A 24,890-nucleotide genomic window follows, 5' to 3' on the forward strand; every position below is an offset into this window, starting at 1 on the left:
TAAAAGAATAAACATTTGTTAATATATTAAGAATAAATTTATTAAAAATATACTCAGAATAGAAAGCATATCCATCTTAGAATGCTTATAATACATATAATTTTAATGCTACTTTCTAAAATATGCCTTGAAATGAAGTATCATAAGAAAAATTAAGCTACCCACTTAAGAGTATTTTATAAGACTGTACGTTATAATATACAGCAACATGATCAATATAAAAATGCATGAGAATTTAGAGTATCATTTATGGTGCATATATTACATAAACATATGTAAATGACACAACTAAATATTGGAATCTGGAGGAGGTTCACTGCCAAGGCAAATGGACAAATTCACATGAAGAAGCCATCTCCAAACTTGGGGTAAGTGGAAGGCACTAGCCTCTCTCCTGCTAGATTCATGGTTAGGAACAGTCATACAGTCATTAGATCATTTTCCCCAGGATGTATATTCCTGGAACTTGGAAAACTGTAATTATAAAGCTATAATTCGAGAAGCTATTTTTGCTTTATAAAACTACCTGAACTTTGTGTGTGGCAGTATTCTGTGTATTCACTCTGTACTCGTGACATTGACACGCAGCATCGAGTGTGTGTTGGAGTAACTTTTAAGAGATGAGAATAAATGTTTCTGGGGCTTCTGTATCACAAAATATGATGAGATAAACATAAAAGGCCTTATTGCAATAGACAAGCTACACCCCAGCTTAGGTTTGTTTCCGAGTGGCTGGTCCTTTCTAGTATCACCATCAGATCAGGCCATAAGGCTGGTCTTCAACACTACATGGTACCTCAGGATCTTAACTCGAGCTGTAACTATACTGGACAAGTTCACAGTAGGGTGATCAGAAATGCTACAGAAATGCTGATCCATTCACTGGCAAGAGAAATTTTCACTCAAGCCAGAAACTACCCGCAAGGGGATTATCATACTCTGAGAATTTGTACTAAGAATCTACCTGTCAAATCAGGAACCAAAATGACCTTACTCACCTGTCCAGAACAACTGCTTTTCAGCAAGTGTGAATGTGCTCTAGGGGTACCCAAAGACAGACCCAGGTGTGAATGTGCTCTGGGAGTACCCAGAGACTTCCCAAGGCAGAAGCATAAATAATACTTATAAGGAAGACAATTCCAGGCCTTACTTTCCCTATGAACTTTCTTAAATTTGATTTGCCACTTTTCCTTTTCCTCTCTTCTTTCCTTGTTTACCTCTCTCTCAGTTTACAAAAGTGAAATTCTCACCCATCCAGAAACTACAGTGTGTATTGATCTGGGATATAAAATCTTCTGTGTTGCCAAGCAAAGAGATCATTTCCATGTGGCCTTCTCCAGAAGAAGGGTCCATTGGGCAACACATATTTATCCAGATGCCATTTTCTTGGAAAACTCCTTCCAAGAATTTGTCTACCTTAGAGCTTGGCCTTAGAAATAACATGGTTGTCACGAGGGCATGTTATTACATATTATTTGACCTGAAAAATAAAGCCAGACTTTTTCTGACAGATTCAGCTGATGGGTTTGACAATGAAAACTGACTTAATAGGTGCACGATGCTATGAAATTGAACGGATTGGATGGATGACACTGTCCAGTGTTTTCTCAGAATTGTTTTCAAGCACACACACAATATGCTAGAAATTACATCCTTTACTGCTATTTGACATGATGAGGGGAACATTTAGTTGTCGATTTTTATATATACAGTAGTTTAAAAAGAATGTACAGTGTACATGAGCAAAATTTTTAAGACTATCAAGGAATATGGACCCCCTCAAACTTTCCCAACAATTGTGTAATTTGGGGGATACCCAGAGCCAACAGTGTTTTACTACAGCCCATCAAACTACAAAATAAGAGACAGCTCCTTGGTAGTGCCTGAGCTGTGTTACTCTGAATCTCAGGAAATAAAAGGCTACTATTTGGGGGCGGGGGGGAGCCAGGATTTTTTGAAAACATGTATTTGATCTTTAGAAAGCCATGTGGCATTTTTCTTCTGTAAAAATAATTTCCTCATTGCTGAATTTCCATCCACTAGTCTCCGCATGAATTAAGGACAAGTGCAGGATATCCAACTGACACCTTTTTGGAGAATACTTATCTTTTTACCACTGATAATAATAGCAGTAGTAATAATAATAATGATATCATACCTGCATTACAATGTAATCCATTAGATAGAAAGTCAAAAATAGATTGGGTCCATGTCTATAGGTTCGTGGGCATTGTTCTATGCTGCTTTCCAAGGAACAACAATAGCTAAAAAGAAACAGAAGAGGAGGTGGGGGAAGAAATTTAAAAGAAAGGAAAGGAAAATATTTAGAGTAGATGCAAGGTAATTGGTTCAAATAACCTTCCACAAAATGGGGAAGTAGAAAAAGTTTTCCACCTCTCACTCGATGTCTTCTTCCTCTCTCTAGACACTCCTCTCCCTGGACTCTAGCCTTTCTCAGTGTTAATTACTCTGCCCAGGCTCCTGGATATCTCAAAAGTGGCCTCTCCCAGGACCATTTTCATTTTGAAGGAAGGCTTTTGAAGAAGGAAAGGACTTTAAGAAAAGGAGGATGCAGATTCAATCTTTTAATACATGGGTCTGCCTTGATCCAAATAAGAGAAGTCTGGTGGAGACTCTGTGATTTTAGTGTTCTGTCACCCTTGACTTTCCTAGGTTTTTTATCTTCATAGAATTATTGTCTTTAGTCTCCTCTGAAAGTTCCTTACCAGGGAGGTATGTAAGAGAGTATAGGGAGGCATGAAAAAAATGCCTGAGCCAAATCATTTTGGCAAGTACTTCGCAGGTTGGCATTTGTCTAGATTTGGGTACAGATAAAGGTAAATCACATAATCTTTAAATCCAGTGTGATATAAGAGGAAGATATTATGAAATATTAGTGTCTTAAAAACAACTTTCAAAAAATAACAGATATTTGGGGAAAATAAAACAAAAGCAAATCCTTGTTGTAAGGTGTCTGGAATCCTGGCTGTATAAACAGGCAATTTACTTACTTTCTCAGTTTTCTTATCTATTCAATAGGAGATTGGAGCAGGTGATCTTCAGGGTCCCTCCAGTTCTAACATAGGTTACTGGACCTGGTGTTAAAAGGCCAGGGGGATCATTCTCTCCTCCTCTATAACCTTGAGCCACTCACTTATCTGACCCTCAGTTTTCTCATCTGCCTTTGCAGTGGAGACTGCCCACAGAAGGTCATCTGAATAATCTCTTGATTGTCAACATAAAGAGAATCCCAGAGAGACAGACTCTCCAAAACAAATGAGATTAATTGGGAATAGGAGAGACATGCAATGTAGGGTATGCATGCTATAATGGATCATAGGCATACCCAGGGAGGTGTGGGCAAAGGGGGATCTTTTAAAGATAGAAAAGAAGACCATATAAATTGCTTTGAAACAAGGTTCACAGGTCACAGAAGCTCATTGCAAGAATTGGCATTTGCTCATTGGTGGAGACTGCTGTTGCTAGGTAAGTTATCCTTGTGCCAGGTGGCTTGTCTGGAATACTGTAGTCTTGAGGAAGTTCTTGCAGTGATCCCTATTACCAGTCTATATGCAGGAATGGCTTGTGACAAGATCTGTTAATCAGCATTCATGCATAAGAGCTCCCCCTTTATGGCCACCTGACTCCATTTTGTTAGGGTTTTGACATAAGTGACTCCATTTTGGTACTGATAACTTTCACATGATCAAACAAAGTGAAATGTAATACTTATTCCAATGAGGAAGACCACTACTTCAGATCTTAATAATGCCTCAGAAGGGATAGGTCAGGGGTGGATATTTGTAAGGTTTGGGGTTTTAGTGTTTGCAGGATGGAGATCTGATTGACATTGGGCAGAATTCTTGATATGAGTTTAGGACTGTCCGGGATATACAACAGGTGCCTGTTATTGACAAATAGCAGTCACTGCTCTGGGGAGGGAAGTGCTGTGGTTGGGGACAAGGAGGATAAAGTGACATACCTGGTACCTCTCCATTACTTTCCATGTGCTTTCCACCCTCTTTGGTTCAATACTGCAGTTGTCAGTTACTCAGAGGGACTTTGCCCTTCTGTTTTCCACTTTCCTTCCTGATTTGGGTGATCTAAGAAAAGGGAAAATCAATGGTGATTTTATGCTGCCATCTGCACAGGTGAAATTTCTTCTTCTGTTTGTGCCTTTTGAATTTTTAACCATACATGTGTATTACCTTTAAAAATAAATACAACTGATTTTTAGAAACAGCATTTTTTAAAAATGGGGGATTGATGGACCTCACTGGGCAAGGTCTTGGGAGAAATCTTGATGAATACAAATTATTTTTAGGTGACTGGTTTGACCAGTTGAGCAACCTGTTGTCTAGAGAAAGAGGTTGGTCCAGCAGTCTATTCTCAGATAAATGAATTTGGGTGAAGTGCCTGCAGCTAACAGTAAAGTTGCTAATGGTTCACAGCCTTTCCTTCCTGGACAAGTCAAGTGACATTCATGCAATGGCCTTTGTTCTCAGTCCTGATAACTAAGCTGTAGGGGCTGCTGGTGGTCTCCCTTCTCAGGGGACCCACATATCCAAATATCCATCATCCATTTGAAACAGGATCCACCGTATTTCAGCAAAAAGTATGCTATGTTCATTACTATGCACAGGAAATTCCAGTCCCCAAAGGAAAAAGTCTTTCAGAGAGAAGGCCCTCGAGTCTGAGGTATGTGTCTCCTGGGTGGAGTAACCCACTTCTACATAGAATCATCTTTAATTTGTGTTTTTGTACTTATAATTCTTCTAAAATTAATTTATGTTTTGAGAAATAGAAGTGGATTTCTGAATATATTTGAGAACTCTTTGACGAGAAAAAAAAAAGTGGGCCATTTTTCCAGAACTAGCACATGCTTAAATGCAGGTGATTTACTTGGCACGAACAGGCATCTGTGTTATTTTTTTCAAGACTCATCTAAAGAGTATTGTGAGAGAGAGGATACTCCACTACCTAAATTGTAAAATCAAGGTCGCTATTAAATTCACAGTCATCTGACTTAGACTGTATCGTTCAGCTCCACTAAAGAAAGCCTCCTTTCCAAAGGCAGTGACCTTTTCTCTGCATCAGATGAAATCAAAAACAAATAGCAATGTGCTTTCAAAAGCATCAGTACCTCTACTGAGATTTCCTCTAATTCAAAGCCCAGAACTTGAGCATAAATGCATTATTTTTCCTGCTAAGCTGAATGAATAGAGAAATGTCAAAATAAAGTAATTAAACAATTTACATTATTTTAGAAAGTTCCATCCTTACGTGGTTTTCCATGAGTACCTCATTAGCAAGTCAGTATCTCTATAATATTTTTGAATGCTCTGTCTGTTATGATATTTGCATTCTGATATTTGAATTTATGATGTAATTCTCTTTACTATCCACTTATATTAATAATTTTCAAAAGTCCAAGGAACAGTCTTTAGTTAGGTGCTACTTACTACAAAATAAAATTAAATGTATTTAATGAAATATGTACAGTTAGTTTTTCTCTTTTGTCATTTCAAGAGAATCATTTTTATTGACTACAAATATAACTTATATACTACTTAAATATATATAAAATCACTACACATTTGTTAAGCTATAGTTTTTTAAATGATATTAGCTGGATTTTCTTCCTGAAGGAAGGTTCCCCTAACACATTCATTCATTCATTCATTCAAAGAAATATTTCTGTACCATCTTTTACAAGCCAGGCATTTTACCCCATTCGCTTTTCTCATTTGGAAAGTTCTCCTTTTAAAATTATTGTTTCACCAGTTAGCCCAGCCATTTAGCAACTTTGGATGAGGTCACGCTGTTTCTCTGCTTCTCCGTGTTCCGAACACAACCAGCAAGAGACCCTCGACACCACTAGGAGGGCCTGAGCTTGTGGCAGCATCTCACAGACCTCTGAGCTGGACTGGCTCAAAGGTTCCTCAGTGGAACCCTGCCAGGAAGAACCCGCAGACGGGAGGAAACAAGACAGATACCATTGAGGCCCAGGGTTTTGGTCATCCTCCTGAAACAGTGGCAATTTTTTTATAACCAATATTTGGCAAGAATAACCCCAAGTTTTAAGAAAACAGTATTAGGGCTGCCTAGTTGTTGGTGATTTTTCCTTAAGATTCTTCTGACACTTAAAAACTCTGGTAGATTAGTTGAAAGACCATTTGGAGATAAAGAAACTGTAAGTTATTTTAACAAAGTCTGTAACAAGGTCTGTGAACTATAAATATTTTAACAACATCTTTCTTTTACTATCTTATCATTGGAGTGTAAAGTAATAATATAAGAAAATAAGATACATATCCATAAAAAACTGGTTAGTGCAGTTTGTGCAGCCTTTGCAAGATTTCGCTTTTGTTATAATACATAGTTGAGTCTTTGCGTCATAATTTACATGTGTCTGAGTGGAGTTTCAGGAGTTACGAAGTGGAGTTTCAGACATTTTATTTGCTGAATTTTAATAGATGTGCTAACGGTATGGATTTGCATGAGGTAATTTTCTTTCTGGTTAATCGTACGTGCACAAGATAAAGACATTCAAGGTTTCTTTTGTTTTATTTTGAACCTACAATGAGGTTCTGACTCCCCATCTATTTACACATCCATAATGAAAAGTTTTTATGAATAACACAAGATTGGGAAGAACTAACCGGCTGTTGCTATGGACCTGGCTGATTCACAAAGGAGTGGGGTATTCACTACGATAAAAATGCAGCTTTTTCCCCATCTCAGCGAGAAGCCGTTACTGAGGAGCTCACCCATTAGCATCTGCTGTTGTCTCTGCTTTGGATGATCACATTGTCATTCTAGTGGAGTCAAGGTAAGAGCCATTTCCAGGAAACACTCATTATCTATTCTCTTAAACAGTCATACAGTCATGGCTTTACATAATTACCACTGAAAGACTATTTTCCTGTTGTCTGCTGATGTGATCACATTACATTAACCAACATCTGATAATACTTTAAAATGTATTACCGTGTGGCTCTCCAAATTTGAGTAAAATCCCTCAAATGTAATGCTCTGCAAGGTTACACTGCAGCTCCTTTAGATGGTAATTACATTTAATACCAGATGGTATCGAGTAATCTACCTTTTCTATAATGAGTGAAAATAATTTGGAGACTCATATTATGCCTCTCTCTTTCATTACAGACTATGCAGGCTTTTCCCACACCCTTGTTCTGGAACATTAAGAAAGAAGACATGGAGACAAAGAAGAAAGGAACTGAGGACCCCCTGCTACTGTGTCTATAAACAACTAGTGGTGTTTAAAGGCTAATAAAGTTCCAGAGATCTCTCTTATAACCATAATCTTTGAGCCAATTTAAAAATATTTCAGATGGAGAAATGTCAAGAAAAATAGAGACAATTTCTTTAGAAATGATTCTCTTCCCCCAGCCTCCATAAAAGATTATATATGTGTGTGTGTGTATATATGGCTGTCATATAAGCAGCAATTGAAATTCCACAGCACAAAGGCAATGCAGAAGGAAAAAAAAAAAGGAATCAATCTTTCATATGTTTTTTTCAAAGGCTTGGCAAGAAACCAGGGGTAATATTTTTGCAACTGGGAATGTGTGTTTGCTGAAGAATATTCCCACATTTGAATCATCCTCAGGGGTCCTCATCTTGTTTTACTTTCAAAGGTAGAGAGGGCATAATATTAACCCCAACTGGGAAAAGGAAAATGCCGCCCAGTAATTCTCCTCCAGGGAACAGGAATAAAGGGATTACATATGCCTGCATAATGGAGAATTTCCTCACTCAGACAAGACAAAAGACTTCATTATTTTTCACCAGACCCATGAAGCCTTGTGCCTCCCAATTCTAGAAGCCAAGCAGGAAGATCGATTTTTTTATATTAAGCCACTAGATGGAGTTTCTAAGAAACTGGCCTTCTAGTACTTGCCATGATGAAGAGATATAGGAAGATGAGAAAGACCCTGATACCATGACGCTGCCCAGTCTCTCCACTAAGGAAAGCGACACCGTCCCTGAAGATCACAGAGCGCTTTTTTCAATATCATTGGCTTTGCTTTTTCTCTGGGTAGCAAATAAATGGATGTTTTTTTTTCCTGCACACATCTTGTTTTATCTTTATGTGAGCCCAAAAGGCATCTAAATCCTAATGGAAAATTTAAAGTGGCAAAATATGACTTGAACATTCAAGTACTTCTTCCAGGAAGGTCTATTAGTAACGAATAACTGTCATGGTGTGTGCATCTCATTTCTTATGTAAAATACTGAAAGTCTCAAATTCTTTAGTCAGTCACCAATTTCAGCTTGCCAATAGATTCCTGTAAGACAATGTTTCCAGGGACATGTAGAACATGACATGCAGACCATGTTCCCAGAGACAGATCAGATCTCCGGGTTAAGAAACTGAAATGAGTTCAGCTGTTAGGGTCTACTCTGCTCCACACTGGATTTCAGGTTTCCTTAATAGCTTTCACATAGAACATAGAGAACGATTTATGCGTTTCCCAGTTGCAAGAAGCAATGTCTGGTTTTTTTCCATTACTTTCTCAGATTCTCATCTATTATAGGTACAAAGCCCGTTAATCTTGAGTGGCGTACTATTCTAACTTGAGATAAAATTAAGACTATTTAACTTCCCCCTTTAAAAGCATATTTTAAACACATGCTGTTTTGTTTGTGATTATTTTCGTGCTTCATAAGCATGATGTGGTCAAAAAAGAAATTAAAATATTTGATCTTCACAGAATTTCAAGTTTAATTCATTCAACAAATATTTATTGAGCATCTAGTGTGTACAGGAGCTAGGAAATAAGAGTGAACAATTTGAGATTGTTCTCTTAGAGCTCTTCGGAGTGTGGTATATGTGAGGAACTGGAAAGGAAGGTCAGAAGGAGACCAAACAGGGTTTTTCAAGCCATACTGTGCTTTAGTCTTAGTCTTTTTCCAAAGAGCAATAGAAAATTGAAAGGTTTAAGGCAGCAATAGTAACTGCATTAGTTATGGTTGCTGCATAACAAATTACTCCAAAACTTAAGTGACTTAAACAACGCATTTTTAATTTCACAGTTTTGGTCAGGAATCTGGGCATAGCTTAGCTGGGTCTCTAGCTTTAGGAATCCCACAAAGCTGCATGCATTTGGATTTGAAAGGGAAGTATGACCTTCCCAGATCACTCCCGTGGTTATTAGTAGGATTCAGCTCCTCTTGGGTGTTAGATTAAGGCCTTGGTTCCTCCGAGCCCATAGCTGGAGGCTGCCCTCATTCCTTAGCAAGTGGATTTCTCAGCAGAGCGCCTCACAACATGGCAGCTTGCTTCATCAGAGCAAGCAAGAGAGAGCAGCGTCATGTGAGACAGAGAAAGAGTGAGTGCTGGGAAGACAGAAGTCACAGTGCTTTGTAACCCATCCCTCACTTTTGCCTTGTGTTCCTCAAAATCAAGTCACTAAGTCCAGCCCATGCCCAAGGGGAGAGGATCACACAGGGGTGTGAAAACCACCAGGTGGGAATCACTTGCGGGCCGTCTCAGAAACATGCCCACCCCAATACCATTACGGATGTTCATCTCACAAAATGCTTGCTGGGGATAATCACACATTTATGGAGAGTGGATGCATGCCTGGACACCAGGTAAGAAGGAGACTGCAGCATCAGACTGTAGTGGGCATCACTGGTGATTACAGTCGGAACAGAAAAGACTTGACGATATGACCCTCCATCAAACTTGCTACTCAGTCCTCAGCCCTGTGTAGAATGTTTTAACACCACCCATGACATGAGACAAGAAAGAAAAGGAAATAATAGCACCTAAAATTTAAATAAAGTGTCACTGTTTCCAAAGCATGTTCACATTCATAATCATCCTTGCTTTTTCCAATTCCCTATGAAGTTAGTAGGAAAGATATTTTTGTTCTCCACATTTTACATGTGGGAAACAGACGCTCAGAGAATGCACATCACTTGTGTAAGATCCCACAGCTGGTAAAAGCTGAAGTCAGAAACGTGTGCTTCTCAACCTTGCATTTTCTCAACTCATCTTGTCCAGTAGGCTTGCAGACAAAGGCAGGACTTCCTATTAGCAGCTATACTGCTGGGCGTGAAACTGCAAACCTATTGCGCTTCTTTGAACCATGAGACCAGCAAGTTCCAGCCCACAAAGTCCCCACACCTTCCTCTCTCTCCTTATACGCCCACATCCACCTTTTCACCTGTTCATTCTGTCCATCAGCCCGTTGGAGGGCCAGGAACTGAACTTCCTAGGAATGTGAGGATGAGTGATAAAGCCATCCTTAAAGAATGAACAGTCTAGTAAGGGGAATAACTAAAGATGACAGAATGCCATAAGCATTAAACAACTTTGGTTAATTACATGCTACAGGAACATGGAATATGAAACAAATCATTTTTCTGTGTTTTCATACAGGTGAAATATTCATGTCTCACTTTATGTTACTTATCAGAACCCATTTACATCAAAGTGTGTAACTACATTGTGCATATTAAAACACTATTTGTCAGTTCATCATTTGGGTCATTACATAATATGTGCTTGTATATAATAAAATTGCATTTACTTTAAAAAGTAATAAAGCAAACTTTAGTGTGCTTTTTTATGAACCCTGGCACATTGTATTAGAGTGTATGTAACCTTTTAGCAAATCTGACCATGTCCAATTGAAGTTAATAACTTTCTACCAACGCTATTATTTTCTAAAATAACAAAATATTTTACATGACCAAAAAAGTGTGACAATGGCTTAGGTAGGAGGCTGTGTTGTGCAGAAACATCCTGATGTGGCATTCTTTCTATATCTGCTTTGATGTTCAGGTGTCCTCAGGAACAAAGTATTGCAAAGATTCTGTCTTGTTTCCCTGTTCCTACACCCCTCCATCCCAGATATCTATCCTTCCATCTGAGGTCCTTCCCTCATCCACCTGGAACCCATGTCTGGCGGCTGGTCTCCTTGCATAATCTAGTTTAGTTTTTCCACATGTTTTCTTTAGGTGAATTTATGTATCTGTAGAAAAGTTGTTTCATTTGTATCATCACCTGTTTTTTTTTTGTGGAAAACTTTTGTAGATAAGTAGGCTGGTTATTAACTACAATGGATTTAGTGCCTAGAAGAGAATTCCTACCACTGTACTTAGAGGAGAGAAAGAGCCCTCAGGAACCTTCAAATGAACTCCTTTCACATGCTTCCCACCCCCACCCCCACCCCCACTTGCCTTCACTCAAATATTTATTTAGCAATTTGATAAACTAGTATAACCCTTAGTTTTCAGCTAAGAAATCCTAGCATTTACTATGGAGTTTCTTAGTTCAAAAGCCATGGGCATACTCAGAAAAAATGAGATATCAGAGCATTTGGTCCAAGAACATCCTCAGCAAGAGACTGATAAATGAAGACAGAGCCTGTTTACCTTTGTTTGGTGCCAGGTGAGGAGACAGAGTGCCAAGCAGGGCCCCCAGGAGATCAGCATGGAGAGACCGCACACTGAGCCTGAGGTGCCCAAGGTGACCTCTTCACGCCAAGGCGAGGATGGCCCCATGTCCCTGTGTCACTGTGCTCAGATGACATGGGTGCCTTTGGAGCCCCCTGGTAAGGGGGAACTGGTGAGCAACCCCTGCTCAGGGAACAGGAAGACTCTGGCAGGCTCCTCTCAATGAGGAAACAGACCACTGAGGTTTACGTTTGGCTCACTGAGAACTCTTGATCGGTGGTTAATGAGAAGGTCCAGAGTTTCTGAGCATTTTATTCTTTTCTTCACCATTATACAGTTTGAAATTGTTCTAGCAAATAGTAGGGTAAACACAGAAGAAAGTGGCAGGAAAAGGAAGTTAAAGCGAATATTTGTACATATTATAACACATTTAAGTGGCTGTCTTAGTTTGGTTAAGCACAGGTTTTCTAATTGCAGCCTAGAGCTAAAATCCAGTCCCCCACCCCAAATGAGTGACTTATGCAGAGAACAGAGATACACAAGTGAATCACAAAGATTCACATGTATGGCTGAAACTCCACCCATTGCAATGCTCTTCTTTGGATTCTCTCAACCTAGTGGTACAGAAGTGAGTGATCCTGAGCCAAAGAGGGACTTTCCTAACACCACTCCAGCCATGCTGTTAATGGAGGAGACAGAAGAGGGCATCAGGGGAGGGGCATGTCTTTCCAATAGCTGGTGGGTCTGCTTGGACACCTGCCCTCCTTCGTCAATCAGAGGGCAGCAGGACTTCCCTGAGGGGGTCTCAGCAAGTTCCTCAGAGGCCACCCAGGATCCTGAGTGTGTTATGCTGACTCAGGTGCTGGAAGACTCCGTAGGCCCTGGAGTCAACAGGTGCAGTGGTAATTCTCCAGGAAGAAAGCCCAGGCATCCTCAGACTGGGCAGTCAGGGCAAATGACCAGCAGTCCTTTACAACATGCAGCTTAAAGCCAATTACACTTCCATTTCAAACAAAGCAGGGAAACCCACACTCAAACACATATATTATAATCAGGTTGCATGAGTTTTGTATTTAAGACCTATCTGTCTCAACTACTTTAGGGGAGAGTCTTATGGTAAAAGAATAGAAGTATCTGTGACAGAACAAGTTACTCCAGATAGATTTTCTCAGGATGTCTTTATAAACTTCAGTCCTTTGTTCAAAAAAAAACAGAACCCTACACATAAGTAATATAAGATCGTGCTTTATCTTTATCATTTCAGCCTGACTTAGAGTGCATCTTGCAATGGGACATCATTCCCCTCCTACGAATAAGCGCAATCTCTTCTATCACTGTCATAAGTCCTTGCTGTTCAGTAAAATTTTGACTTGGATTTTATCTCTAAGAGGTTTGCGCTGCTTATTAAACTAAGAATAGTGTTTACTTGGGCTTTATGTCCAGTTATGCATTGAATTTGTATGGTTTTTCATAGATAGTCACCATAATTATCTTCATTCATATCAAAAGCATTTTAAGTACATAAATATGTGCAGGAACCTTAACAGCTACTCTTTTATGTTAGGGAGATAATCTGTTTCTTGAAGACCTTAAGTCTGAGACACAGTAATAATCTAACTCAAAACTGTTCTAGAAATGCATTTTAAGAAACTAATATGTGTTATGTGGAGCAGTGGCAGAAGGACATGGGTTAAGGCGTTGAACAAATACAGTCGTAAGATTTGGATATCATAAAAATCAGTGCATTTTAAGTCTCTGAGGTATCTTCAAGACTGAATTCTTCTCATTTTACCAGTAAGGATACTGAGCCCAAAGGTCATCCCCCTGGTGAATGACAGTGTTGCTTCTGGGGCACAGGTTTTTAACCCCCCTGTGTTTTCTTCCCACGTGACTGACACCTCGAGGGGATTCCCATCATTGCCAGTTAGAGAAAGCTTTTTGGAGAAGAAATTTTGTTTTCTCACCAAAATCATTCACACCACAGGTGTTGGGTCACCCGATTTTCCTCACTCATTAACAAATGTGAAATTAACACAAGCCCGGTTATGGTCTTAAGAGAACATGTTTTTAAAAGTCTCCATGATTTTGAGAATACAAAGAATGTCATAACTGGTTACCAGTAAGCCACAAGCTTTAGACTGAGATTTCTCTAGGTAATAATTCTAGCTTTTTAAAAATTGTGATAAAAAACACATAACGTAAAATTTACCATCCTAACAATTTCTAAGTGTGCAGTTCTGTAGTGTTAAGTACACTTGCATCGAGGTGCAAAATTCCAGCTTTAGTTACTTCTCTTCATGACTCATTTTTGCCTCTAACCTTATGCTTTCTTATTTTCCTAAAGTTCTGCAAAATCTCCTTGGAACATATATTGTATCATTCCAAAGGCCTGGGTGGACAAATCCTTCCCTACAGGCTTTTATTAGACATCTCCTTGTTTAAATTCAAAACCAACATCCTGATTGCCTGTGGGTAGGCTCGCCTCACTGCTTGAAGAATCCTGATAGAATCTCTACCATTTTTTCAGGGACAGGGGCAGGAGGAAGAGGGGCAGAAGGGGACCTTCCTGTTTATTTTCCAGCACCTCTTCATTGCTGTGATACTTCTGCTTTGAAGTATTCTTGAGACAGAGCCTACAGTCCATTTTCCTTTATAGATATGTGTCGTTTGCTGTATTTTGCATTATCATTGGTGTTTCCTATGATAAGAGTAATGAGCAGTTATGTATTATTCACCCCAAGTGTACTTTTGGGGTGAATAATAGGGCTCTTTTTTTTTTTTCCTAGAGCTTGCACTCGACAGCGCATGCTGAGCGGATCATTCGAGGGGCAACCTGCAAAGGAAAGGTCAATCCTCAGCGTGCAGCATCATATCCGCCAAGAGCGCAGGTGAGTACTGTGAGAAGACAGGGCTTCAGAGGCACTAGGGAAAGGAGCTTTACAGGAAGTGTGCACTGAGCACAGCCAACGCCGTCAGCCCTAGCTAGCCCACAGGCACGGGTGAGGGCCTGAGTTCTATCTGCTGTTAGTAACAAAAATGAAACTCACAATCAGATTCTAAGATTCAAAAAATTTTTACTTAACCTTTTCCTTAGTGATGGCCAAATTCTCACTTTTAAGATCAGAAGTTAAAATTCTGAATTTTGTTAGATGAAATCTAAGATGTATTAAGCTTTTACTATAAAAAGAAATGATATGCATTTGTGACATAGCAGAAAAATTATTTTATTTTGTTTTTATTATGGTTATTGCTTAAAAGTCAAAATTTGATCTTGAGATGTATTGACCAGTTGACTATGATTCTTTTAGGTCATTAAGACATGGATCAAACAGCCAGAGGATCAGCAGGGGAAAATCTCTTGAAACTTTGACTCAAGATGTAAGTTCTAAGCAATGCTTTGGATTTGGGAAATGTGATTATGAAAATATATTTAAATGACTACTTAGGTAATTCAAATGCCTGGGTCTTTCTGTCATAATGCCATGTCTGCTTAAGACTTTATTCCAGAGGGAATGCAGAAACTCAGGAAACAAATTTTGTGACCAGATACTGAAAAGTAACTGTTAACTGTGGAAAAATCCAGACATCCTACACAAAGCACATGTCTTAGTTAAAGTAGTAACAGAAAAGGAACATATTAGTTGCATTTGATTGAAATTAAAGACTTTTAAAGCTTTTTATAGTGCTTATCTGCATTATTAATTTTGAGTATTTACTAAGTCCCTAATATTCTAGAATATGGATCCAGGGTCTATGAAATCAGGGTATTACACACTAGAAAGTGAAATTTTATTTCTAGAAGAACTTTTCTGTCAAAGTCTACATAGTATTTTCATGAATTTCTTTGTTTTTAGACTCTAGGTCATTCATGTATTTATTTACTGAGTCAATAAATATTCATCAAGTGTTTATTATGTGCCAGGTCCTGTTCTAAGTGATGGGGAGTAGAGGAGAAATAAGATAGATTCGCTGCCCTCCTGGAGCTTATGTTCTAGTACAGGAGACAGACAGTAATGACATAAATGTGTAATGGAATTTCGGGAAGTGATTTCTTCTTATTTTCCACCATCTCTTCATAGTGACAAGTTTGCTTTGTACCATAAAATGAAGTAGTAAAAAATCAAAGGTGGAAATATAAGGGCAGGGAATTTTAGATATGATGGTTAGTGTAGACCCCTCTGCATTAGCCCAGTGACCCAAATGAAGTGAAAGAGTGAGATGCAGGAAAGTCCAGAGAAGCCATGGGTCACACGAAGCGGCAGCTCTACCATGCTAAGATTACCACGAAGAGCTGGAAACGTGCATAGTGAATAACTATATTCGTGAAGGCCCTGATTAAAATGTAGGCCTCGGGTTAAATCTGGATACCTTGGCTAAGAAAGCAAGTATTGAATGTTCAGAACCAAGGACGGCCCTTGAGAAACGAGGCCTCACGAGAGAAAGTCAGCAAAGCCATGGGGTTTTTGGTTTTTTGTTTTTGTCTTCTTCACCACATATCTCTTATTTCTTAAGAGTTTCTGGAGTGTTCTGCATACTACCTCTGCTTTCAATCTGTAGAAACTGCCATTTTAGGCCAAATAGACTGTCCTTATTGTGTTCCAGGCAAAATTGAGAACTAGAAGAAGTTGGTGATGGGAACGCCTGATATCACCATGACCGGATAGATGTGGTCCGAATTGGTGCAGGGCTCTGTTACCGCCATGATCTTTCATATCCAGAGCTCCACCTGATTGGCTACTGTATTGCTCACATTGATTTGTGATCAGATTCAACACACAGCCTGTGCATTTATAATTTCAGAGTCTGGTATACTGCATGGAGAAATTTTCTGGGTGAAAATTCAAAGAGGCATACTTCAAAGTGCTTTCCTTCCATACGATGCAATAGAAATGCACAGCCTACTTAAGAATCAAATTGGAACACAGCTTTGAAAATACGTGTTTCAATATACACAACAAAGGCCCCATTCGAACAGTCTCAATTCCAGAGGCTTACTTCTTCTTCAAAGACTTATATTTTTCTTAGAGACCTATAACAAAATCCAACCCATCTTCTCCATAGCAAAATATCATGGGATTCTAATCATTTCATAAGAAATTCTTATGATGTCTTTTCTCTCATCAGGGAGACATTTGAATTAGAGAATTGAAACTTTTCCACTTATTCCAAATGATAGAGGATACAGAATATTAAATCCAAGTAATGCTTCCTATAAGTCTATCAAGTTCATTGCACATTGGCTGTCCGCTTCCCACAGTATCCATATAATGACCATTGGGGCCCCATGTGACCTGCTCTCCCTCCTCTCATTGCTCTTTCCTACTCTGGTCCTTGCTCTCTCGGTTCCACCCACACTGGCATCCTGGCTACTCTCAGCTCTGGAAGCACACGTTTCTGCTGCTGTACGGTGGCCTGCGCCTTCACTTCCTGCTGGCCTTTGCTCAAATAGCACCTTCCTATCGAGGTCTACCCTGCCGTCTCTATTTAAAATCATGGTCTTCTAGCATTCTCTATTTTTTTTCTAGCATTCTCTATACCTCTCACCTACTTTATTTATCAGAACACTAACATCCTCTAACATATTTACTTATTTTGATTTATTTTTGTATCTGTCTCCCTCCCCCTGACTAGAACATCAGCTCCACAAGAACAGGGATTTGGGGGTTTTCTTTCCCTCTTGCCATATCCTCAGCACTAGAATAGTTCCTGGCACAGATTAGGATTTCAATAAATATGTGCTGAAGGAATTAATTTTAGAGGAAAAACTATCCTTGCTAAGATGACTATGGCCATTATACCATACATAATAAAAATATTGATTTCTATTTTTTTAAAAATGATATTTTTTGGCCTTCAGGAAAAAAAATCTCCCATTTTAACATGCCCCCTTTTCATTCCTTTCTAGCATTCCAATACAGTGAGGTATAGAAATGCACAAAGAGAAGACAGTGAAATAAAGATGATTCAGGAAAAAAAGGAGCAAGCAGAAATGAAAAGGTATAGGGGTTACTGCATTCTGTGGTTCTCCTTCTGGAATGACACACTTTCCCGTAGCCTTACCCTCCTGTACGTTTCCCTTTCAAGGAAAGTGCAGGAAGAGGAGCTGAGAGAGAACCACCCATACTTCGATAAGCCTCTGTTCATAGTCGGGCGGGAGCACAGGTTCAGAAACTTTTGCCGGGTGGTGGTCCGAGCACGCTTCAACGTGTAAGTGCACTTCATTTCAGCCAGGCGTTTGGCCTGAGTCATGCAGACAGCAGGGGGGGTTGTCATAGGAGGAAGAAGGAACTTGTAATCCTAATGGGGTCACAAAATAACCTGTGGGCTAATTAATCATGCTGCTGCTCTTTGCTGAGCACCAGCCAACGTGGAAAACAAAGGTTGCAAGTCGTTAACATTTATAGAAAGCCCCACTGATAAAGCACTGAGCAGTCACTTCTATTTGTACCACTTAATGGTTGCCTAATACATTTGCATCAGTGTTAGTAACTCCATATTTTATTTTGGAAATACTGAAACAAACGGAGACAACATGACCTGGTGCAAGTCGTGGTCTTCTATCAGACTTGTAGTTTCTTCGTGGTCAAAATACCACAATTGGCTTATTCTAGAATAATGTAAATAGAAGGAAAGTTGACTAGTGTTTCCATTACCAACTGTTCTGCAAAGCAAACCCCCTGGCCACTGTCTCTACACCACCAATGTGGAAGAAATGCATAAGAAGTTCCCAGTAAGGTAAACCTTGAGGACACTGTATTTGGAGACCTAAGCCAAGTTTCACAGGTGACCAATGGATGAAGTGATTTTTATCAGGCATAACCTTAAGTAAATATCCTGAAGACATTAAGCATTCCAGAGGAAGTATGAAAATATTACATGTTTCCATTATGTCATTGGGCCTTCCCTGATGCCGTCATTTAAATGAGTCGATCTCCTTTGCTGATCACCAGGAGCATATGATAATCATTATCTGTTGTGGACTGAATTGTGTTCTCCCCAAAAAATGCATATGTTAAGTCCTAACCCTCAGTAACTCAGAATGTGACTGTATTTGGAGATAAGAACTTTAAAGAGACAAATAAATTACAATGGAGATATTAGGTGGGTCCTCATTTAATATAACTGGTTTCCTTATAAGAAGAGGAAACTTGCAGACAGACACAAACTGTGTGAAAACATGTAAGATCAAGACAGACATCTACAAGTCAAGGGAAGAGGCCTGTAACAGATCCTTCCCTGACAGCTCTCCAAAGGAACCAACCCTGCTGACAGCTTGATCTTGGACATCCCAGACTCCAGAGCATGAGGAAATAAATTTCTGTTGCTTAAGCCACACAGTCTGTGGTGATTTGTTACAGCAGCTCTAGGAAACTAATACACACTCTCACAACATTTCAGGGCTGGAAGAGACCTCAGGGATCACTGGGGTCATTTGCACACCCCTCCTTCAGCAGAGGAGGACGTGTAGTCTATGGAGGTTTAGGGCTTTGCTCAAGGACTCAGCTAGTGTGTGGCTGTCTCATGATTGCCAGTCTGTTGTTCCTTCTGCTGTTCTAGAAAGACCTTCACAATTTAAAGCACCTGAGTAATAGTCGTTAACAACTTCCCTGAGTTTTCACAAAGTAAAGGGAGAAGATAGCAGTTTAGAAGTTGATTTAGTCTGTTCCCGAAGTGGGTTTTTCATCTTAAATTATCCCACTGGCTGCCTACATGTTAATATCTAATTGCTGACTCCCACTTCACTTGGTGTGGTGTTATTCTCCTTTTGCCAGTAATGCAGCTAATGCTGTCTACGACTGATGAAGACTTTGTTGTAACTGGGAAAACACACACACACACTGTCAGTGGCTCACTGATGACTGTTCATGGGCTTTCCAAAAGTAAAAATTATAAATCCTCCTTCCAAGAGATTCTGTGTGAATTATTCTACAAGAACACGGTTAAAGGCAGGGCAAAGAACTCTATATAAGTAAGGAATATTTATTAAATAATTTTAAAGAACATCCTTAGACTACTAAGGCAAAGATGTTAAATGAGTGTCTTTCAATGAAAGTCAAATTTTAATTTTGTGATATCCATGTCAGAAATTTTTGAATGGAGCCATGAATTCTAAAATCAAGTAATGTGAAAAATATAAAACTTTACTTTCATAAGCATCAACTGCAAATTCTTTGGATTTTTCTTTCACCTAATATACTCAGCCTCCCAAAGTTACATACACTTAACATATTTTATAATGGACGTTTTATAGAGGATATAAGAGATTTCACGTGGATGAGACATTTGTAAATACTGTACTGCCAAGTTATAACATGCTTGCTATGTTTCAGAATTTCACATGTTTGTTCTCCCTTACAGCTCTAAAACAGACCCTGTCACAGGAGCGGTGAAAAATACAAAGTACCATCAACTTTAGTAAGCATTACGAACTTTGCTTTCCATGTATATTTGAAATTTTTATGTACTATTTTATGCTGCATAAAAATATAAAAGCTGTCTTTTATTTTCTTGTTATATAATGCTATGAAATAGATGATTGGGGATTTATGTTTTCAAAATTACCAGTCATGTTAGTAGAGTCACAGAACTCGTCATCTCTTACTCTTAGCAGCCTTTCCTAGAGCGTTTGTGTTTCTCAGTTTTGTTTGGTCTTTGGCAGTGATTTGCTGGGGTTGGTCACTTACCTGGACTGGGTCATGATCATCGTAACCATCTGCTCTTGCATTTCCATGATGTTCGAATCGCCCTTTCGAAGAGTCATGCACGCACCTACTTTGCAGGTACTGCTGCCAAATCTCAGTTCACAGCCAGGAGGCAAAACCCTGACCACAATTGTTCTATTCATTGTGACCAGACTGTCTCTTGTCCATTTCAGATTGCTGAGTATGTGTTTGTGATATTCATGAGCATTGAGCTTAATCTGAAGATTATGGCAGATGGCTTATTTTTCACTCCAACTGCTGTCATCAGGGACTTTGGTGGAGTAATGGACATATTTATATATCTTGTAAGTGTTTGGTTATTTCCTAAATGTAAAATTTAATGGTTTTGTAAAGTCTCCCGCAATTCTTGGTACAGGAGTGAGATGTGTGACTCTCAGAGGTTTAGATGCCAAAACTGATTTCTGGCAAAAACTCAGAAAGAAGAAAAGAAGAGGCATACATGTAAAATCTAAATAAAAACCATTATAAATATCCACGGATAGTTATATTTTTCAAATCCATCAACCACAATTTATGAGTGAATGACACATACATGAATAAGGACATTAATACATTAATAAGGACATCAATAGCACATCTAGTTTGTATCCCACAATTCTTGTGGCTCCTATATTAAAAAAATGTTTGCATCCAGTAAACCATGTTATTGATTAATGAGCCTCTTATTGTTAAGGTCAAACTAAAATTTTATTTTTTGTATATGTCCTAGAAGGCATGGAAACAATGTCTTTGCAGACACAACAAGGAGAATTGTGATCATTAGCACGTAACATGTTGCAATCATTAATAAAGTAGAGGTAACCTTAATGGAAGGAATTCCAATCATACTGACATCAGCAGAGCCTCCACTGCAGTAAGTTAAAAGAAGGAGCAGAATGCACTGGGGTACACACAGATGCAGCCTAGGCACCCCGTTTTCATTCCTGCATACGTGTGAGGACTTTCCGCAGAGGCCTGTAACACGTGTAGATTAGGTTCACTGTTTAAAACTAACAGACTGTGTACACAACTGGTGAGTGCTTGTCCCACTTAACACTTGGAATCTCTGCTCAGTGAAAAGTTGTGGCCAGTTGGTTCTCAGAAAGTGGAGAATAAACTGTATAAATTACAGAGATTATTTTTTCCCTCTAGGTGAGCTTGATATTTCTTTGTTGGATGCCTCAAAATGTGCCCGCTGAATCAGGAGCTCAGCTCCTGATGGTTCTTCGGTGCCTGAGACCTCTGCGGATATTCAAACTGGTGCCCCAGATGAGGAAAGTTGTTCGAGAACTTTTCAGCGGCTTCAAGGAAATTTTTTTGGTATGTTAGACTTACTCTTTGCTTCCAGACCACCATAGTCCAGCTCTGTAATGTAGCTAATGAGGGATAAAGTGAGTCTTCTTTGTCAAGGTCAAGTCTATAGTTTTGTTTATTGCCAGAGGTTATAAACACACTAGCACAACACAATGCACATTTAAAAATTCTACCCATGGATGCTTCTAGCTTATCAGTTTATTTAATTCAATGAACATTTTTAGTAAAGCAGAGAGAAGCACTCTAGAAAGTACAATGAACAGAGAATCCCTAGAGGTAGTATCTCTTGACTCTTTCATTCCTCACTCTTGGCCCTAATTTCTACACTGGGTTTTGGTTTCCCCATCTGGAAGTTAAGGATAAGAAGATTCAAGCCCATCTATTTCACAAATGGGATAAGGAATTAATGCATTTGGGCTCATAATTTCATTTCATGTGTCCCCTAAAGCATATAGCACAGAATCTGTCTGTTGATCTTGGGAGTATTAACATAAAACAGCTTAAAAAATGTAACATACAGGTATATCCTATTTTTAGTAACCCCAATATACAGCAATGAATACTTACAAATGTGATTGAGAGGGGAAACTTTCTTTGTAGTTGGGCAAACATTGATTTAGGGTCTTCTAAGCACAGGGCTGGAGATAAAACGAGGAAGACACTCATTGCTCTCAATCTGTTACAGAAGGATCTTTGCCTTACAAGAGAAGGATCAAAGGATTCTTTTTACTGTTGATAAGTTCTGCTTATCCATGAAAAACATGAATTAATTTACATAGGCTTGTTTTGTATCTTGCGTTTTAGAAACATACCTATGGTGAGAGAACAGCTGTACTTGTAGTTAATATGAAGGTATTTTAAAAATTAGATTGTGATGTTACTAGAGATATATAGTTGCTAATATATTTCTTTTAAAGATATGTTTAAAAGTCCTTACTTTCTTTGCACGAAGCCATAAAACTGTGGCTTTTCTCACAGCTGGAATTGAAGGAAAACAGAATATCACCTGAACAGCTAATGTATATGAATCTTTTGACCACTGACTTATTTTTAGAAGAATATCCTGATGATGTTTCTGTGTAATTTTTGTAGACTTAAAGTATATATTTAGATTATTCAACCAGTACAATTCAATGACTTATTTGGTATTTTATCCTTTGCCACTTTTCTCTGCCGAGACCAAAGTAGTCAGCCAGCAGAGGGAGCTGAAGTTAATTAACAGATTTGCTTTTCAGGACTGACTTACCTCATGTCCTCTGTGCACAGCATATTCTCCTATACACACCCTCATGCTCACAAGACAGCAAAGCCTCTCTAATTTATGCTCTGATCATAAATATATAAATCCATTTTGAGAAAATTGGCAAAATATAATTATTCAAACATTTTTCTTTGTTCCATTAAATAAAATAGAGCAAAGCGTTGATTTTAAAATCAGAAAAGTATAAATAATATCAAAAATACCTTATCCCATTTTCTTACCTGAAAGCCATGTTTCTATTTTTAAAATTCAAAGCCTGTTGTTAATTTCCTCCTTCTGACCTTCCAGTAAGGCTAATGGAATGACCTATGGTGGAGAAGTTGAAAGGTGTCATCGAAAACCCATGAATTTTATGCACTGTTATCTTAAAAGTCCTGTTTATATATATCACTGTGTAAGCCAAACCTAATGTTTAGTTTTTAACCAAGAGATTTAATATTTCATCAATTTCTTTCAGGTCTCCATTCTTTTGCTGACATTAATGCTTGTTTTTGCAAGCTTTGGTGTTCAGCTTTTTGCTGGAAAACTGGCAAAGTGCAATGATCCCAACATTATTAGAAGGGTAAGACGCTCCTTTTTGTCCTTTGAAATAAACATTAAGATAGTTTGCCAACCCTTGGCTGCCTGTGGCTGCCAAAGCTACTTTAAAAACCCCCTGATTAAACTCAGAATTCTCTTGCCATCAACTCCTTTTTGCTTAAAGCATGTAATAAGTCCTGTCTGGCTAGCAAAGGTTTACAAGATTGAATGTACATCTCAGAGAATTCTACTCTTACCTCCTGTGCTGGTGCCAATCTGCTGTGGACTTCTTGGGCACAGTCACCCAAGATTCTAGATGTGCATAGCTCTGAGCCTCGGAAAGTTTCCCTTTCGGTCTTCCCTAACTTGATCCCACCTCTGTTGTCACATAGGATCCAAATCATCAAGCAGCCCCATGGAAAAATGTAGAAGAGGCAAAGCTTGACTCTCACATCCCTTTTCTATTCTCCACTCTCAGCATTCTCCACATTGGCAGGCCAGTGCCTTCCCATTAGCTCTTAGCTGCACAGAATCTTCTCCTTTGTGACCACCAGCAAGGATCCCTAAAAGACCAAAACTTGAATACTTTCACTACAAGCATCTGTTATTCTGCAGTCAGTGTTAGTAAGAGAAGGCTAGCTGCTGTAACAACCCCAATATTTCAGTAGCTTAACATAACAGAATGTATATTTTGTGTCTTAGAGAAGCTGGACAGCTCTCCTGTCAGTGACCACTCAGGGACCTAAGTCCCTCTGTCTCGTGTCTCTGTTCTTTGCCATGTCTTCAGAGTCTTTTCCCTTTGCACTGTCTCCATCTGAGAGGGTTGTGGGCTAGGCCTAGAAGTGACAAAAGTCATCTCAACCTGCACTCCACTAGAAAGAGCACAGGCTCGCTGTACCAGAAGGGGGGCAGGGAAATGTGGTTTAGGGGTGTCTTCTGGATAAAAAAGGGGTATAGTTTGGTTAATAATTAGCTAACCTCTGCTACACTATTCAGTGTCCCAATTCTCTGAGGATTCTTCTGCATACTACAAATAGACCAATGAAGTAAACCAAGAACTGCTGATGTATAAACTAGCAACAGTATTGTCTCTTCCAGTCAAATAAAATAATGCCTTAATTCCATTAAAATGTGTGTCTCCAAAAGACCTATTAGAGCCTACCTACAGTATTACCTATTTCTAGCAAATATGGCTATCTAATATATGTTTTATATTTTAAAAAATTATAAAAATTGGCTGGCTGGTTAGCTCAGTTGATTAGAATGTGGTGTTATGACACCAAGGTCAAGGGTTCAGATCCCCATACCGACTGGTGGCCAAAAAATTTTTTTAATTAAAATTAAATTTTAAAAAATACAGATAACAACTTTGTCTAGTCAAAAGACATTATAAATTATATTAATAATGAGGTCTTTAGGGAGTGCCAGACTGGGAGAGACATTCCAGGAACTTTGATAAACCTGAGAAGACATGACAAGGAACACGGTATGAAGGTCACGATGTACCAAATTAGCTAATGAAGGAAGTAATAAAGAGCTGATGCAATTAGTCCACAAGCTTGTGTACGGAAGGAAGAGTTATTTTAGATCCACACTGAATAGAGGCCAGGAAGATAATAACAACATTTCAAGATGAATCCTGCTAGGAATCCTGGATGACT

At 38.9% G+C, this 24,890-nt stretch overlaps 1 protein-coding gene across 2 annotated transcripts in view; it reads left to right on the top strand.

Annotated features, from left to right (window-relative positions):
- The window catches only part of NALCN (sodium leak channel, non-selective), a 304,715-nt gene that overhangs the window by 243,045 nt on the left and 36,780 nt on the right, over positions 1–24,890 (top strand). For both annotated transcript variants that reach the window (XM_063102662.1, XM_063102664.1), the window contains 9 exons: positions 14,220–14,321; positions 14,742–14,811; positions 17,339–17,430; positions 17,518–17,640; positions 19,792–19,848; positions 20,093–20,213; positions 20,309–20,440; positions 21,288–21,455; positions 23,168–23,272. In XM_063102662.1, coding sequence (XP_062958732.1) covers positions 14,220–14,321; positions 14,742–14,811; positions 17,339–17,430; positions 17,518–17,640; positions 19,792–19,848; positions 20,093–20,213; positions 20,309–20,440; positions 21,288–21,455; positions 23,168–23,272 — 970 coding nt within the window. The remainder of the gene's footprint in view (positions 1–14,219; positions 14,322–14,741; positions 14,812–17,338; positions 17,431–17,517; positions 17,641–19,791; positions 19,849–20,092; positions 20,214–20,308; positions 20,441–21,287; positions 21,456–23,167; positions 23,273–24,890) is intronic.

This window comes from Cynocephalus volans, chromosome 7 (assembly GCF_027409185.1).
Source record: "Cynocephalus volans isolate mCynVol1 chromosome 7, mCynVol1.pri, whole genome shotgun sequence".
In the NCBI taxonomy this organism is placed as follows: domain Eukaryota; kingdom Metazoa; phylum Chordata; class Mammalia; order Dermoptera; family Cynocephalidae; genus Cynocephalus; species Cynocephalus volans.